This window comes from Leptodactylus fuscus, chromosome 6, assembly GCF_031893055.1.
Source record: "Leptodactylus fuscus isolate aLepFus1 chromosome 6, aLepFus1.hap2, whole genome shotgun sequence".
NCBI lineage: Eukaryota > Metazoa > Chordata > Amphibia > Anura > Leptodactylidae > Leptodactylus > Leptodactylus fuscus.
The window spans coordinates 21,260,017-21,279,263 of NC_134270.1; the positions used below are offsets into that span (position 1 = coordinate 21,260,017).

The window sequence follows — 19,247 nt, forward strand, 5'->3', positions numbered from 1 at the left end:
GGCCTATGGTATACAAATTGGAGTTGGCCTCTACTATACATTTGTTACAAATTGCCCTCATCCATTTTAGATCCGATAGCTGAAGGCCGAGAGCGAATACAACACGAACACTACTGTAACTACTCCAAGGCCAAGTGATTAATTCCTCTAGTTTCCACTTCAGCAATGACAGACTCACCCAAGTCAGCTCACAGTACATGGTTACAGAAGAGCTACATATTCCAGAATTCATCCTGAGTCTTTTATAAATGCCACAACTCCCACAATGCCCTACAGCGGATGTGCTCCAGAAAGCTGATGTAGAAGCAGACAGAGGCCACAGCGACCCGTATCATTCTGCCACCCGGACTATAGATAAGCGATACTGGCTGTCTAGGGCAGGGGGTACACCTATTACCTCCATAAAAAAAACTGCTCCTTTAAGACAAAAAGTAACTCAAGGTCAAAACAGAAAAGAAACAAAAAGGATTACGGCACAATAGACAATACTGTATATATCCTGAGAAAGGATATCCAGACGTTAGTGCCATCTCAGGGGGGTTTGTTAGGAGAGCCCTGGTCCTCATGTCTATGAGGGTACAAGGTCTTTGCAACCCTTTTGTGACCGTCAGGTTGGACGTCACCTCCTCTACGGCTGTGTATGACATGGATAATGTACACAGATGCTGAAACACATTGGAAACAGCCATGCAATTTACCAAGATCAACAACTTGTGTCCCCTGCCTGGATAAGACACCAACGCATTCATTACAAAGCAGATTTTCACTGCGTACAGACTACGGCAGAGACGACCAAGATCACAACGCCAGACAGCGTCACCTCATCCAATCTGAGCATCACATATGTCACAACTATCCAAAGTTTATCAAAAACAGCACAAAATACAACACAAACATCACAACATAACAACTCTGATACAATGCTGCTTCCAGAGAAAACCGGAAAGGTAACAGTGTTTGTCCCCACCAATACCCGGGAGAACACAATGGGAATCACACACCAATAGAAACAGGACACACTTACCCTGGTGTAGGAAAAACACAGAGGTAAATAAAAAAAACACATAGCATAATAGTAGTAGTAATAATAACAGGAAATACAATACAATAAAAATACAACAGAAACTATATATGAGGCAAATCCCATGGGTGAACAATGAACCCCGCCACTGTCCTCATCCGGGGTTCCCTCTCACCACCACCTCCTGTGTTTGTATATGAACAGGCATCATCTTATACAATGAAATGCAATACCCGCCATCTACAGGTGTATCGCCACAGATACAGAGTCAGCTTTACATGTCAAAGCGGCAGGCTGGGAGTCACAGGGTTAAGAAGAGGCAGCAACAAGGCCTGAATACCTGAGGATCCTTGGTAGGTTCTCCGTCAAGGCCGGTAAGCCAGTAGAGAAGGAGAAGTGCACCAGCAGCAACACGGAGAGGGACACCAGGATGGCAGAATTAATGACCACCGCCCCGCCAACAAAGCCAAACACAAACAGAAGCATGCATCTGGGACTCATGGTGCTGCCCTGGCATGGTGGCACGTCGGTATCAAGGAAGCCGCCCGACAGACAAGGATGTATGTGGGCTCTGCCGAGGCTCGGTCATTCAGCCGATGCCACAAAAGCAATGCCATGGACAGCGGTGGTGCGAGCCTCTGCAGCAGCCCCACATCGATGACATCATCCCTCACCCTCAGTAATACATGAGGAGGGAATCCAGGCTGCAGCCAATCACTGCACAGCAACTCCTGAGGGAAAGCACACGGGGGAGGTACCACACACACACAAACACACTACACAGCACTAACCACACACACACTACACAGCACTAACCACACAAACACACTACACACAGCCCAGACACACCACACAGCACAGCACTAACCACACACACACACACACTACACAGCACTAACCACACACACAAACACACTACACACAGCCCAGACACACCACACAGCACAGCACTAACCACACACACACACTACACAGCACTAACCACACACACACACACACACTACACAGCACTAACCACACCCACACTACACAGCACTAACCACACACACAAACACACTACACAGCACTAACCACACACACACACACTACACACAGCCCAGACACACCACACAGCACAGCACTAACCACACATACACACACAAACACACTACACAGCAGTAACCACACACAAACACACTACACAGCACTAACCACACACACAAACACACTACATAGCACTATCCACACACACAAACACACTACACAGCACTAACCACACACACAAACACACTACACAGCACTAACCACACACACAAACACACTACACAGCACTAACCACACACACACTACACAGCACTAACCACACACACACAAACACACTACACAGCACTAACCACACACACACACACACACACTACACAGCACTAACCACACACACACTACACAGCACTAACCACACACACACACACACACTACACAGCACTAACCACACACACACACACTACACAGCACTAACCACACACACACACACTACACAGCACTAACCACACACACACACACACAATACACACTACACAGCACTAACCACACACACAATACACACTACACAGCACTAACCACACACACAAACACACTACACAGCACTAACCACACACACTACACAGCACTAACCACACACACACACACACACACACACACACACTACACACAGCCCAGACACACTACACAGCACAGACAATACACTGCACTATCCACACACACTACACAGCCCAGATACAATACACTGCACAGCACTATTCTCACACACTACACACAAACACACTACACAGCACTAACCACACACAAACACACTACACAGCACTAACCACACACACACAAACACACTACACAGCACAGCACTAACCACACACACTACACACACAATACAACAATACACACAGCCCAGACACACTACACAGCACTAACACCACACACACACACACACACACACAATACACAGCACAGCACTAACCACACACACTACACACACACAATACAATAATACACACAGCCCAGACACACTACACAGCACTAACCACACACACAATACACACAGCCCAGACACACTACACAGCACAGCACTAACCACACAGCCCAGACACACTACACACACTACACAGCACTAACCACACACAAAATACACACAACCCAGACACACTACACAGCACAGCACTAACCACACACACACACACTATACACACAGCACAGACACAATACACACACCACACTGCACAGCACTATCCACACACACAATACACACAGCCCAGACACACTACACAGCACTAACCACACACACACAACACTGCACAGCACTATCCTCACACACTACACAGCACAGACACGATACACAACACAGCACTAACCACACACACAATACACACAGCCCAGACACAATACACAGCACAGCACTAACCAGACACACTACACAGCCCAGACACAATACACTGCACAGAACTAACCACACACACACTACACAGCACTAACCACACACACAATACACACAGCCCAGACACAATACACTGCACAGTACTAACCAGACACACACACACTACACAGCACTAACCACACACACTACACAGCACAGACACAATACACAGCTCTAACCACACACACAATACACACAGTCCAGACAATGCACTGCACAGCACTAACCACACACACTCTACACAGCACTAACCAGACACATACACACTACACTGCACTATACACACACACACAAATACACTGCACAGCACTAACCAGACACACATACATACACACACACCACTAACCAGCCCAGACACAATACATTACACAGCACAAACCACACACACTACACAGCCCAGACACAGTACTAACCAGATACTCTACACAGCAGTAACCACAAACGTAAACTCCCCACAACTAACCACATACTGACTAAACTAAAGTGATACACTAACCACACCACACAGCAGAGGTTGTGAAAACTACATTTCCCAGGTGCACTTTGTCCTGTGCTCTTCCTAAATGCTGCACTGGCCATTCTTCCTAATAGGAATTATTCATGCGCCATCTGTTAGGACAGCACATACATGGTGGAGTAGCCCCGGTCTAATAAAAAAGCTACAGGAAATAAAAGAGAAACCGAGCATGCTCATCCTGGATGAAGAGGACTATGGGACATATCCAGTGCTCAGGAAAGGGGATTTCATTGGGCTTCTTCTAGTGACATATAATAATAATAATAATAAATTTTATTTATATAGCGCCAACATATTCCGCAGCGCTGTAAGACAATATTTTGAAAAGTACTGGTTACTGACAAATTTGTTCTTCTCGCAAAAGACTTTAGTGTGAACTAGGCCTTGAGGAAAACAACTTTCAATAAACCTCACAAGACAGGTTAGGCTTCATGCCCACATCCAAGTGTGCAGTCCAAGGGGGTTCTGATGCTCCGTTCTGAGAATTATAGAGTATAGTATAGACCCCCGGGTTGCACAGCTGTGTACATAAAGCCTTCTAGAAAGACATGAAAGTGGAGAAGGCTACAGAAGGTAAAGCCCTGGGTGACCAATCCATAGTTACACAAATTGTTGCTCTTCTCCCTAATAGTGGACATCCCAATAAGATCCCTCCTAGATTAGAATTGGCAATACTGAAAGAGAGAAGGAGCAGAAGACTCCCTGAAGAGTCTCGAAACTACGAGACCTACTATTTATGTGTCTGCTAACAGAAAGACATTAAACAAGAATAGTGCTGACAGGAGGAACAATGAAGGAAGACACTACTATACAAAAGGCACTGCAGCCCATCTGATGTATACCCAAGACAACCCGAATGATTCACCGGGCTTCTGGGAAAAAGTTTAAGGATGGATGGGACAAAGTGGAACACGCACACACAACAAGGAAACTGTACACCAACAGCAAGACTATATTCTGTGCCGCCTGGTGGAGGGAGCATCATGGTCTGGGGGCCTTGTGATCAGGAAGGGTACATTGAAGTGTAAAGTGGATCTTGTACATTTTATGGGAAAATTTCAGAACAGCTGCCTAAGACCTCAAGCTGAAGAGATGCAGGATGAAACCAGTAAATCAACCACAGAATGGTTAGGAAAGAACAGGAGTCCTTGAACCCATCAGGATACTGTAACATGACCTGATGAAGGCGCTGCACACAAGACATCAAAGAAATTTGATGAATTATAACTATTTACAGGAGAAATGGTCCAAAACCAAATTGTTTTACAAATCTTGTCTGCAGCTACAGGTTTGATGGAAGTGACTGCTGTTCGAGGAGGTTGCCTCAATAAGATCAATAAAAAGACATGAACTGTACAACTGCTTTAGTCACATTATATTAACCATGTACATATGAAACACCCTAGACACTGATACATTGCGTTATGCACGATGCGGAGCCTAGTGGAGCCTGACCGACTCAAACAGCCCCAGAGCCTTCTGTCAGCCCGAGTCCCTCAGTCCATGCAGTAGACATGACACGTGTTTGGGTTGAATACCTCTCTTAGTGATACATCACCATAACTGTGCAGGTGTCTCTACAGCCGCACATGCAGGGACATGACCAGCCACAGAACTACAACTACTGAATGTGTACAGGCACAAGCTGCAACTTTTTACTAATTTTTGTAAAAGAAAATGTTCATTTTTCACCATTCCGCAGGTCCTGAGCCCCGCACCATGTCACGTGCAGGCCAGCCTTATTTCTGCACATTTCAGCTCTCCTCCTCCCCACTAAATTCCGATCATTCATCCCTCTTTTCTGAATCAGCCTAAGTATTGTTCCCGGATTTAAATACAATGGCGCCATTCTCTCCGACAGACAAAAGCAGCTCCGGGGCCAGGACATCCCCTCCACCTCCTCCCTGTACCTTCATTATGATACTGACTCACAGATCAGATCTTACCTGATTTTACTGTGGATAGTAGATTCCAGTTGCTCGGACCCTATGAGCTGCTGCAGTTTGGTACGTTCCAAGTGTTCCATATAATTGTGGATTATCTGTGGGAAGATTTGGAATAATCACCTGATATTTGGGATTATCTGTGAAATGTGACCTTTACTTAGGAGAAAAAAAAGGGAATTGAAATAGATGTTATAATAAATGTCTGCAAACCTACTTACATTGTTATTGATGAATATGAATCCTTGATGTTTCCCGATCACAGAGCATCAGTGAAGCTTAATGGTGATGAGGCCTTAAATGAATGTTACTCTTTAGGGGTGCTACTGTCCCTACAGGTCAGTCACAAACTCTATGTGGGTGCAATTGGTTTTAGGTGCAGATTCTACCGGCAGGAGCGGCATCTATCAGGCACTTATGATATACCCCATAAAGGTTTAAGATGAGAATATTCTTCTAATGCTTCTGCCTCTTCTGGAATAACTCACAGTCTTCTCTGTTTAAAACGTAACTCACCATTTCTGGAAACAAACTGTACTGAACTTTCCATAAATCAATAGTGCAGTGTGCATAATACTATATCTAACCATTATCTGACTTGTAATCTTCCCCTCTGCGGGCTCCATTTCGATTTCTCAGTTCTCTCTGAGCTGCAGACTAACTGCTTTGTTATCTCTCATAGACCATACATGGAAAAAAGCAGAATATTGTGCTCTGTAACTCTCAGCAACATACAGAACATTATAGAAAAGTGTACTACAGTGAAAAAAGCACTTGGGTTGAGACAGAAACTTTCTTTTAGCTGCAGCAGCCTCTGTCTGTGCCTAGGTCTCTTGCTTCTCTCTCCCTCACCCCCTTCCTCTATAGACTTCTATGAGCAGCTGTGATCGGTACTATCCTGGGAGATTCAGCAGAGATTTTAAAGTAAATATCAGTTCAGTGGGGGGCTTAAAGAGGTATTTTTCTCTGACGAGCTATATTAAAACGTTTGTTAAATTCATTTGCACTTCTGATGTATGCAAATTATGTTGAAAAGTTAGTGGTCAAGTAACAATTGCCCTGCTCCTTATGTTACTTCCCTGCAGTCTGCTTGATTTTCCAGCGCTCTTGCACCTCTGAGGAAAGATTCTGGTAACCAGGGAATTGCAATTAGCGCAACTCACAGATGAGGATTTACACTAAAACCTACAAATAACAGGAACCGGCCAACCCTTGCAATGTCGCTCTTGCAGTAATATCACTGGGAACACCTCCATACCTCTGAATGTCGCTGGTGCAGGGCATTGTATTCTTTCTTCAGTTCAGCTTCTCTCTCCTCCAAGCGACTGACTAAAAGAGGAAAAGCAACTGGTTTATCTCATGTAATATTAGTTCTGTATATCATGTATATATGTGACCCCTCCACAAGCGATGTGATGTATGAGACTGCAGGAGATGCTATACACATGACAGAATGAAGATGTGTGTGTGTGTATAGGAACAGTCGCTGGGCTATAGGGACGTTTGCAGTAAGTTCACACAAAGCAGATGAGTTGCACATATTTTGACCAGATTTACAGGTGTAAAATGAACAGTCAATTACAGCAGCTGCAAAGTTTATGAGATGAAAAAAAAACCCTGTGAGGAGATTGACCTGCAGTTTGGATCTCAGACCCTCAACCTGTCAATCCATGTTGAATATTTTGACCCTGGAATTAACCATATGCTTTACAAAGGTGAACTCCGGAGAAAATCAACATCAAAATCCGAACATTTGTGCTGTAAATTGTGTCATAACCACAACAGAATTATTTTTTTTTTGCTACAATTTTCAGCATGTAAGAACCTATCCTTAGGGTGGATTCACACATGACAGATTTGTTATAGAAATCTCATTCATCTGTTTCTGCAGTCGGATGATTAAAGGGCTTTTCCCATCAAAGCAAGCTATCACCAGGACGCAGGATGGGGGAATAAGTTGCAGATTGTTGGGGGGGGGGGCATCCACTCAGACCCCCACTGATCTGAACAGAGCTGTAGTTGGGTAGTGCGTGCACTGCTCCATTTATTTAAGTGGGATTTCCAGAGATAAAGGAGTTTCCCCTTCAAAGCAAGTGAAGACAGACACCAAATCTTGTGTGTGTGAACTGAGCCTTATGGTTACAGCCCAATACAGCTCATCCTAATAATGGAACTTTACCTTGAAGAAAAGATATCGAATAACCAGGGGTGTGACTTATAGAACCCCCTGAGGTATTCTCAGTATTTCCTGCAGAGAAACGCTCCCATTCACCTGCTGTGCAAAGCATTGTAACCGCTGGGGGACCGGTGGGGCGTCCCTGGAAACTCCAAGTGGCACCATTATCTCTAGGATTGTGGGGTCCCTTCATCTGGCAGTGACCATGTACCCTGACGCCACGTCATCACTATGTATAAATAAAGATCATCTTACTCTGATCAGCATAGTTTTTCGCTTTCAGCTCCAGTTGTCTGGTCTGCGACTCCAAAACGTCCACCCGAACCTGCAAATCCTTCTTATCCTGTTCCTGTAAATCCTCAAATTCAATGAATTTCTATAAAAAACAAACAAAACAGATATTAGAGACAATGATCACACATCCCTCCAGAGCCTGTTCACACATAGAGGGCACTGCAGCTTCAATTTGCTGAGTCACATACTGTATGTGTCCACTTGGGGGCGCACTGCTCCTGATTTTACTGGACAAGCTCAGGTTATAAAATCATTTCCTGCAGGATTAACCCCTTCAAGATGATGAATTTACCCAATTTACCTGCATTTCAAGTGACAATACGAAAACCCCTCCACCTGCCCCAGATTCTCTCTCATCCATCAAAGGGTTAAAAACTCCTTTCAGCCAGTTATCCGATACAGGGCGACAGCCACATTGGCCGCCATTACAGCTCCCATAGTAGTGGGCACCAAAGTTTCCCAGGCAAGCTCTTCTAGTTATACACCAATAGGGAGAGAAGGAAAGTGTCACTGTACAATCACAGCAGATCTGTCATTCGGGATTCTAAGAAAGCTGGGTGGCTATTTATGCGGAATCCCCAGTGTCAGCCATATTGTTTGTCACCCATCTTTCCCTGACATAGTTATTAACAAAGTATACGTATACACATAGATTATATATCCATCTGGACAGATCATCCTTACATGTAGGATCATTACACAGGCTCCCCATGTTAGAAGGGCAGGACTGGTAACTGGTATACGGCTCCTGACGTCACATCACAAGACCCAGATCTTCTGATCATCACACCGGCCCTGCGGTCACAACCTCACCACTATGAAAGTGCCAGATAACATTCAACTACCGCGGTCACATGACTCCTCATATCATACAAACTTACAGAACTTGTACAAGTTTTTTTTTGTTTTTTTTTAAGAGACACATGAGACTGCTCAGGCAACAGCACCCGCCATAGATAAGATACCACACCGCTCTACAAGACAGTTACAGGATGTAAGATCAGTATACCATATACTTTACATAACATGTAAAGGAAATTTTAAGAGGCCATTACTGAAATGTGACCCCCTTCAGCTCGCCCCACACGGGCCGCAGAGTCACTGCTGACAATGAACCTGCAATGACCCTGCACAGGGATCTAGAAAGTCCCAGACCAGCAATCCCAGCCTGAGCTGATCCATCCCCACCCTTTGTGATATGACAGAGCTACAAATCCCTGGCACTATTATCCGCACCCCATACCCTCATGAGCCACACCGCTGTCCCACACCGCTCAGGAATCTCTCACTATTTACATAGCCGCCCTTAGTATAAGCAAATTAAAGCGGCCACAGCGTCCCCGGCGCATCAAATCCACAGGATGACCTGGCACCGGCACCAAGAAAACAGGTCGGACCATGAAGCACAGCAAGAGGAGCAGCTCCAAGGCCGCAGACATGTGCACAGGTGAGGGAATCCATGTCATTGGGGAGAATATAGGAGTTGTAGTTTTCCTACAGCTGGAGAGCCACGGGTTGGAGACCACTACCCTATTAGTCAATGGGGGGACACAGGGCAAAAAAGTAAGAACAAAAAAAGTAAACAAAAAATATTTCTGGATGAAACCAATTGACTTTATATATTCATAGTCTGGAGCAGCCGCAGCCCTAGGTCCAGTGACCATAATCTGACATGTCCTGATGTCATGGAGGGAGAAAAATACTACATAGAACTAAGAGAAAAATCTCATCAGCCGAGAGTATGAGAAGCACATGATTATACCGTCATGTAGTACAGAACAGGAAGGAGTAATAGTCTGCAGGGACAGAACTGAAAAGCTTATTATAACTCCTACATGGGGAAGGGTCTGTTTTCACTTCTCTTTAGAGAACAGTATTGTGATTTGCATTGCACTTGTGGCGTGTGTGGGTTCAGACAAGCAGAAAAAAGCCCCAAAAAACTGAAAAATCCCTGGTATGACTGCAGGGTGTGAATACGCCCTATGGGGAGCAGCAGCTGCAGAGGACACAGGAGCTGTCTGTATACACAGGAGCTGTCTGTATACACTGTGCTCTGCCCGCATCGAACCTTTGCTCTCCTGACCTTGTGACAACACTTCTGGGAAATCCAACCATAACTATCTTGCACTTTATCAATGTGTCAGCCATTCTTGGTGCCATAGTCATCCTGACTGTGTATAGTGTAAGATTGTGGAGGTTACGTGGCACTCTGTGCCCCAGGCCTCATAGCTGGAGGGGCTGCAGCCTCTGGTTTGTGATTTCTCATCATGTGATGTAGATTATAGAAATATTCAGCTGCTGGGCCACCAGACGTAACACCCGGTGGTCTCCGCAGCAGACGTCCCTGAGATCTGGGAGTGGAGATTTCCTGCAGCTACAGGAACTTCATAGCTGCTGACAAAGGACTGGATTGTGGATGTGACACAGTCGTCTCCCTGCAGCGCCAGCCTATGGCCAGTGCATGACACAAACTCAACTATGAGGCCAACACTCCACATACAGTCAGGAAAGGAGAACACGGGGTTAACGCAGAGCAGCGGAAGCAGCCCCCATAGGAGTCCCTCCACCCAAGCCCATCATGCAAATACATCATGTGCCCATGTGTTATACCATGTAAAGGATGGGCAGACATCTGCAAACTTATTTTATTCCTACAATTTATAGAACATATAACAAAACAGACAGACCTATCGTGTCCCGTATACGGCACCTATAGCTGAGCACAAGGCAGCTGTAACCGTACAATGTACCTATAACAGCCCCTATGAGAGTGGGGACCCCTCAGCTGACCCCGATCAAACATGACAGTCCTGAAGTTTACTGACTGGACAATATGTGGCGACTACTTGAAAGGACATTATATTTTGTGGGACATTAAAAGTATGTGGGGGGAAGGGACACTTCTGAAATCTTTGAACAGGGCCCACTAATGTGTTAAACCAGGTATGGGCCAGCGTTGGGTAATCCTGTGGCCACGTGTCCCGTGAGAGAAGACAAATGGATCAGAATAAAACCTGACTACAATAGATGTGTAGTCTAACCATGGAAAGACACATCCGCACAGGAGCTGTATACAGAATGGCTGGAGACTATTCATCTTGTTTCTTTATCACACAACCTATCTGATTGTCAATGTGAACAAATTTCTTTCATTTCTGGCATCAATGGGAGGAAACAGGTGTCAGATTATCAGAAGTTCTGAATTATTGGAAACTTTATAGGCCAGACTTGTTTTCACTGTAAAGATTCTTCTTATAATATAGAAAGTCTCTGATTGAGAGCAAAAACTTCTGCTTCTGGTCTACAGGAAAATCTATATCACTGTGCCGTTGTATTGTGGGCCTGCCCTGGTGATCAGATTGTGTATTACTAGATGGCAGATTATATCCAGACTGTGGATTACTAGAGGCTGTGTTATTAGATGGCAGATTATCAGACTATATTGCTAGATATTGCATTAGAAAATTATGTATTACTAGATTCCAGATTATATCAAACGATGCATTATTAGATGCCGGATTACATACGGACTATATTACTAGGGAATGGATTAAAACACTCTTCTAATATCTGTGTGGCGGGGGGCCTATGTGTTGGACCCACACCATTCTTTAACCAATGACCTAGGAGACACCTGCAAATTATTCACTGCCGTCCTCAACTAAGCCTTCCTAGGCAGCAGCTGAGGCCAGTAGTGCACCATGTCGGAGTGGCACCATCTCAGTCCTGACAGCAGGAACCCTCCCAGACCCCCAGGGGGCACAGCACAACATCTATACTATTTCAACCTGGCATGGCTCCCCTTCCAATACTCTGGACTCCTCCAGCTGCCGGATGACAGGACGTGTCTGAGTGAGTCAGTATTACTTGGGATCGGCCTCCTTGTTAGCGCCGGCTTTACCTGTTTACAAGACAATTACCGGTCATGCAGCCTCACTTGCCCTAATTTAGCAGGAATTTATAGGGAGCGGGTGCCTGGAAAGTGAAGACATCACAAATCAGCCAAGGAAGCGTTAAGAGCAGAACGTCAGCTCTCTGAGGAGAAATGCTGAGACTTGGAGAACAGATGGCCGTCAATGGCAGACACCAGAGACAGATGTTGTGTCAGAACAGTAATAGTCCACTTTATTACAGTAAACACACAGGAGGCGAGCCCGCTACTCTGGAGGTAATGTGAGGAAGTGGGCAAACACTGCAACTCAAAGACGACTGTCAGCTCTGGGGTACAGGTTATATCTACAGCTCCAGAGCTGAAATCGTCACGCTCCTCGGCTTCTTCAGCCATCATTATACCGCACTCCATACCAGGGATACTCAACTATTTTCAGGTGCGTTGTCCATGTTCTGCCATCAAGGTCCCGGCTGAACACGTCAGTATTTGCAGTATTTTTCAGACAAAACAATATTTCTGAGTAGAAGATAACTTAGAAAACAATATTTCCTAATGGCATCATACTGTGTCCTAGGGAACTATAAGGAGCATTGTAATGTGTGCAGGGGCGAATAACGTGACATTAAACCAGGAGCACACGACCATGCTCTATAAGTGGCCATGAATGAACGACAAAGACGACACACGGATCTCACTCGTGTGCCGGCGGGGCTTCTGTGGCCCCTTTCATTCAATGAATAGGAGTTGCAGAAGCAGGGCCGCAAAATTGGACAGGAATAGTTCCTGTTCCATATTTTGCGGCCCAGACTGTCGGCCCACACACATCACCATGTCATTCATGGTCATGAGTACAGATCCATAGAAATAAATGGGTCAGGGCGCTATTTGGGAAAACCCCAGATAGAACTAAACATGCAGTCGTGTACAAGGGGCTTATACTGTGTGGGGAACGACCAATGTGGCATTATACCGTGTGTGGGGGCACTAAGGAGCATTATATGTGCTCTCATCTCCTGATCACGAAATGTTACTTCCTTCACTTCTGCTGGCCCCTGAGCAATAGGGCCGGCACTCCAACTCTATTGCACAGGCAGACACGAAGACGAAAAGGAGGCGGACTCCCATACCTGCACAATACAGCCGAAGGGGCCGGGGAGGAGGGGGGATGAGTAAGTTAGTTAGGGAAACAGGGAGGGGAGAGAGTGAGAGGGGATCGGAGGGAAGAGCAATGCATCATGGTAGTAGGAGGACAAGAAAGCAGGAAACAAATGCAGAGGATACAGGAGCTCCCAGAGAACCTCAGAAATCACTCAAAACACTGCTAAAAGTATTTGGATGCACTTATTAACCCATTAATAGCACTAACATTTTTTTTTTTTTAAGTTTTTTTTGCCTGGAAAACCACTAAAGTTTGTAAAAGAAAAAAAAAAACTCCAATAACAGCCAACATAAAAGTGCAGCTCTGGAAGTAGCGAATACAGTACAGTACGAGTAACTCAGCATCAGTACAGGATAAGTAATGTAATATATGTACACAGTGACTGTACCAGCAGAATAGTGAGCGCAGCTCTGGAGTATAATACAGGATAAGTAATGTAATGTATGTACACAGTGACTGTACCAGCAGAATAGTGAGCGCAGCTCTGGAGTATAATACAGGATGTAACTCAGGATCAGTACAGGATAAGTAATGTAATGTATGTACACAGTGACTGTACCAACAGAATAGTGAGCACAGCTCTGGAGTATAATACAGGATGTAACTCAGGATCAGTACAGGATAAGTAATGTAATGTATGTACACAGTGATTGTACCAGCAGAATAGTGAGCGCAGCTCTGGAGTATAATACAGGATGTAACTCAGGATCAGTACAGGATAAGTAATGTAATGTATGTACACAGTGATTGTACCAGCAGAATAGTGAGCGCAGCTCTGGAGTATAATACAGGATGTAACTCAGGATCAGTACAGGATAAGTAATGTAAGGTATGTACACAGTGATTGTACCAGCAGAATAGTGAGCGCAGCTCTGGAGTATAATACAGGATGTAACTCAGGATCAGTACAGGATAAGTAATGTAATGTATGTACACAGTGATTGTACCAGCAGAATAGTGAGCGCAGCGTAACTCGGGATCAGTACAGGATAAGTAATGTAATGTATGTACACAGTGATTGTACCAGCAGAATAGTGAGCGCAGCTCTGGAGTATAATACAGGATGTAACTCGGGATCAGTACAGGATAAGTAATGTAATGTATGTACACAGTGACTGCACTAGCAGAATAGTGAGCGCAGCTCTGGAGTATAATACAGGATGTAACTCAGGATCAGTACAGGATAAGTAATGTAATGTATGTACACAGTGACTGTACCAACAGAATAGTGAGCGCAGCTCTGGAGTATAATACAGGATGTAACTCAGGATCAGTACAGGATAAGTAATGTAATGTATGTACACAGTGATTGTACCAGCAGAATAGTGAGTGCAGCTCTGGAGTATAATACAGGATGTAACTCGGGATCAGTACAGGATAAGTAATGTAATGTATGTACACAGTGACTGCACCAGCAGAATAGTGAGCGCAGCTCTGGAGTATAATACAGGATGTAACTCAGGATCAGTACAGGATAAGTAATGTAATGTATGTACACAGTGACTGCACCAGCAGAATAGTGAGCGCAGCTCTGGAGTATAATACAGGATGTAACTCGGGATCAGTACAGGATAAGTAATGTAATGTATGTACACAGTGACTGCACCAGCAGAATAGTGAGCGCAGCTCTGGAGTATAATACAGGATGTAACTCGGGATCAGTACAGGATAAGTAATGTAATGTATGTACACAGTGACTGCACCAGCAGAATAGTGAGTGCAGCTCTGGAGTATAATACAGGATGTAACTCAGGATCAGTACAGGATAAGTAATGTATTTACATTGTTCTGCAGGACATCCCTCAACTTAAGATAACTTGAACAGAATGAAGATGGTGTTATATAACTTTTCTTGATCAGAACTCTGATAGAAGGAATAGGAAAATCCCTTTTGGCCTCTTGTATAAACATTATTTGTATAAAGAGATATTCTGCAGTAACAATAGTAACTCCTGAGCTGTATTTTTGGCTGTATTTTTTTCCTGTATTTTTGGCTTCTCTCCTGTATGACAGAGCCTTCTATAACTGGCCAATACTCTGGTATTTACTCGGCACTTGTTGATTCCAGATTAAAAGGATTCTGTACTGATGCTGTAGTAAGAGTACCCCTTTATCATCTACCCCTTCCTCCCTACCAGTCTTTTATCATAATGCTCCTTTGAAGTTCTTTTTAACATGGGACTTCTTGTCCCTCTCAGATCTGCAGCTCTTACAGTCCCAGAGGCCTTGATGCCACATCAGGACAGATCAGCACAGAGTCATGTGCAAAGGAGGAGGAGGGGGGGGGTAGTATGCAGTTCTGGCACAGGCTCAGCCCCAGCAGCAGAGAAGAGACACAAGACACATCAGCCGGGCCCATACACGGGCTGTGGACCAGGAGGAACAGGGTGAGGCCCCTGGGTGGAGTCCGGGGTGACAGCCATGGCTCTATAAATAGGTGACTGGACAGTGGAGAAGTCAGAGTCCCACATGAGTCACCCAACAGCAGTGCAGAGCTATATAGTACAGAGAGCAGAGATTATATGGCACTTAAAGGGTCGAGATAGATAGATAGATAGATAGATAGATAGATAGATAGATAGATAGATAGATAGATATGGTGTAATCTCTGTACAATGAACCGTTCTGAAATTTACTGGATTTCGGAGTCTATTCTGTACCATTATCAATATACCTGCTTGTTTTTAGCAAATGGAAGCATTCTGGTTAATATTCAGAGACTGCTGAATTATTCTGACCTAATACTTCTCACTTCTGAGGGTTTGTTACAATTCTATCCAGCTTAAAGAATCCTCCGGACACCAGACTGTTATAATATATCACTACAGGCAAAACTTAACACTATGAAGAGAGTTCCCAACTGGTGACGTGTGGCCTCACAGGATCATCCAGACCAGAGACAAATGAAACAAAACTACAGCTGTGACAAGTATCAGGACATGGATTTTGCCAATTCACATATATTCACAGATAACATGCAGAAATCTTGTGAACATGTGATAAGCTGGGGAAGGACCCTGCAGTCCACTGTGGGTATGGGGGGAGGGGGAGTAGGTTTCCTCTTTTACCAGTAGCCTCCACTCCCTCTAGTACAGCTGACATAATCCATCACTCCCTGTTATCAGCCATGTCAGGAGAGGAGAGGCTGACTGTAGGACAGGTGAATACAATCTATTACTATCTGTTATCAGCCATGTCAGGAGAGGAGAGGCTGACTGTAGGACAGGTGAATACAATCTATTACTATCTGTTATCAGCCATGTCAGGAGAGGAGAGGCCGACTGTAGGACAGGGGAATACAATCTATTACTATCTGTTATCAGCCATGTCAGGAGAGGAGAGGCCGACTGTAGGACAGGTGAATACAATCTATTACTATCTGTTATCAGCCATGTCAGGAGGGGAGAGGCCGACTGTAGGACAGGGGAATACAATCTATTACTATCTGTTATCAGCCATGTCAGGAGAGGAGAGGCCGACTGTAGGACAGGTGAATACAATCTATTACTATCTGTTATCAGCCATGTCAGGAGAGGAGAGGCTGACTGTAGGACAGGTGAATACAATCTATTACTATCTGTTATCAGCCATGTCAGGAGAGGAGAGGCCGACTGTAGGACAGGGGAATACAATCTATTATTATCTGTTATCAGCCATGTCAGGAGGGGAGAGGCCGACTGTAGGACAGGGGAATACAATCTATTATTATCTGTTATCAGCCATGTCAGGAGAGGAGAGGCCGACTGTAGGACAGGTGAGTACAATCTATTACTATCTGTTATCAGCCATGTCAGGAGGGGAGAGGCCGACTGTAGGACAGGTGACTACAATCTATTACTATCTGTTATCAGCCATGTCAGGAGAGGAGAGGCCGACTGTAGGACAGGGGAATACAATCTATTATTATCTGTTATCAGCCATGTCAGGAGGGGAGAGGCTGACTGTAGGACAGGTGAATACAATCTATTACTCTCTGTTATCAGCCATGTCAGGAGAGGAGAGGCTGACTGTAGGACAGGGGAATACAATCTATTATTATCTGTTATCAGCCATGTCAGGAGGGGAGAGGCTGACTGTAGGACAGGTGAGTACAATCTATTACTATCTGTTATCAGCCATGTCAGGAGGGGAGAGGCCGACTGTAGGACAGGGGAATACAATCTATTACTATCTGTTATCAGCCATGTCAGGAGAAGACTGAAGAGTATATTCATCTGTACAGTCATGTGATTTGCAGACCCTGGAATGTGGAGTGATGTGGGATTTCCTTAGGAAGTCCTTGCAGTGGGATGTTAGAGATTGTACTTCCTGCAGAGACTCTTCAGTTGTAAGAATAGTTTGAGACCAAGTTTTCATTGTAATATTAAAACGCACATAACAGAATATCAGCGCTGCCCCACCGATGCGCAAGTGTCACCAAAGAGAAAGCAATGTGGATTTATTTGAGTTTCCATTGTCTAAATCTATTGTTATTTTCCCACAGCAGCACAGAGGGTGACTAACGCTCAAGTGACTGACTTTAAGGGGTGTCAAGAATAAAGCAATGTCAATGCAGCAAACGGATTCCAGGCAAGCAGCAGCAAGAGCCACCCAAATACTCCCAGAGGGCTCCCCCTAAATCCAAGCAGCAACATAGCTCACAGCGCCAGGACCAAAAGTGCTAGAAAGTGAGTGACACCTGCAGATGTGTCTAAGAGGGAGGACCACCAGAGTAGTCAGCGACTGACTGCATCTGATGACGGTACCCAAGCACAACAGGTATGACAAAAGAGTAAGGGGGTGATGAAGGGATAAATACCAATACAAACTTTTGAGGGTGACACGAAGTTGGTACATTAGTATTACTGGGGTACACACCAACATGACAGGTGGGGGCCCCCCACAGTAATGACAGGGTGTAGGATACTGATACTAGAGACATCACAGGAGGGGGTGCACAGTAATGACAGGTTTAGGTAAATGATAATACAGACATGACAGGTGGGGGCGCACTTGTACTAGTGGGTGACAGAATTCAGAGTGTAGTGTTAAGAGACTCTGAGCACACAGTTTGGGGAGATTTTAGAGGTATACTGTAACAGATGACAGCCTCTAGGTATGCAATATTGGGGGTACGCATGACACAGGGGGTATATGGTGTCAGGATTCAGGATGCAATATTTGTAGGCTCTGAAGGTGTAGGGGGCCCAGGTGATGCTGTGTTGGGGGTGTCAGTACTGGGTGAGTAATGAATAAGGCTCAGTGGTGACAGTACTGGGGGGGGGGGAGGGGGATCGGGGACTGACTGTATTGGAGAGTCCCAATGTTGCAGCATAAGTAGGTTCCAGTAGTGACAGTATAGGGGACTCTGGGGTGCAGTGCAGGGATGTTCCAGGGGACAGTATTGAGGGCTCTGGGGGTGCAGTGGAGGGAGGTTCTGGGTGACAGTACTGAGGGCTCTGGGGGTGCCGTACAGGGAGATTCTGGGTGGCAGTATTGGAGACTCTGGGAGTGCAGGGAGTTTCTGGGTGACAGTATTGGGGGCTCTGGGGGTACAGAGCAGGGAGATTCTGGGTGGCAGTATTGGAGACTCTGGGGGTGCAGTGCAGGGAGTTTCTGGGTGACAGTATTGGGGGCTCTGGGGGTGCAGTGCAGGAATGTTCCAGGTGACAGTACTGGGGGCTCTGGGGGTGCAGTGCAGGGAGTTTCTGGGTGACAGTATTGGTGGCTCTGGGGGTGCAGTGTAGGGAGGCTCTGGGTAACAGTACTGGGGGGCAGTGCAGGGATATTCCAGGTGACAGTACTGGGGGCTCTGGGGGGGCA

The 19,247-nt window shown here is 45.3% G+C and overlaps 1 protein-coding gene across 4 annotated transcripts in view; it reads right to left on the reverse strand.

The window, feature by feature from the left end:
- Positions 1-19,247, reverse strand: part of SPAG9 (sperm associated antigen 9) — a 42,943-nt gene that overhangs the window by 22,458 nt on the left and 1,238 nt on the right. For 3 of the 4 annotated variants that reach the window (XM_075279434.1, XM_075279433.1, XM_075279435.1), the window contains exons 2-4: positions 8,356-8,476; positions 7,183-7,253; positions 5,928-6,022 (exon numbers count right to left, since the gene is read on the reverse strand). In XM_075279434.1, coding sequence (XP_075135535.1) covers positions 5,928-6,022; positions 7,183-7,253; positions 8,356-8,476 — 287 coding nt within the window. Of the gene's footprint in view, positions 1-1,361; positions 1,648-5,927; positions 6,023-7,182; positions 7,254-8,355; positions 8,477-19,247 lie in introns of those variants that run through there. The other variant, XM_075279436.1, reaches the window with a different exon arrangement.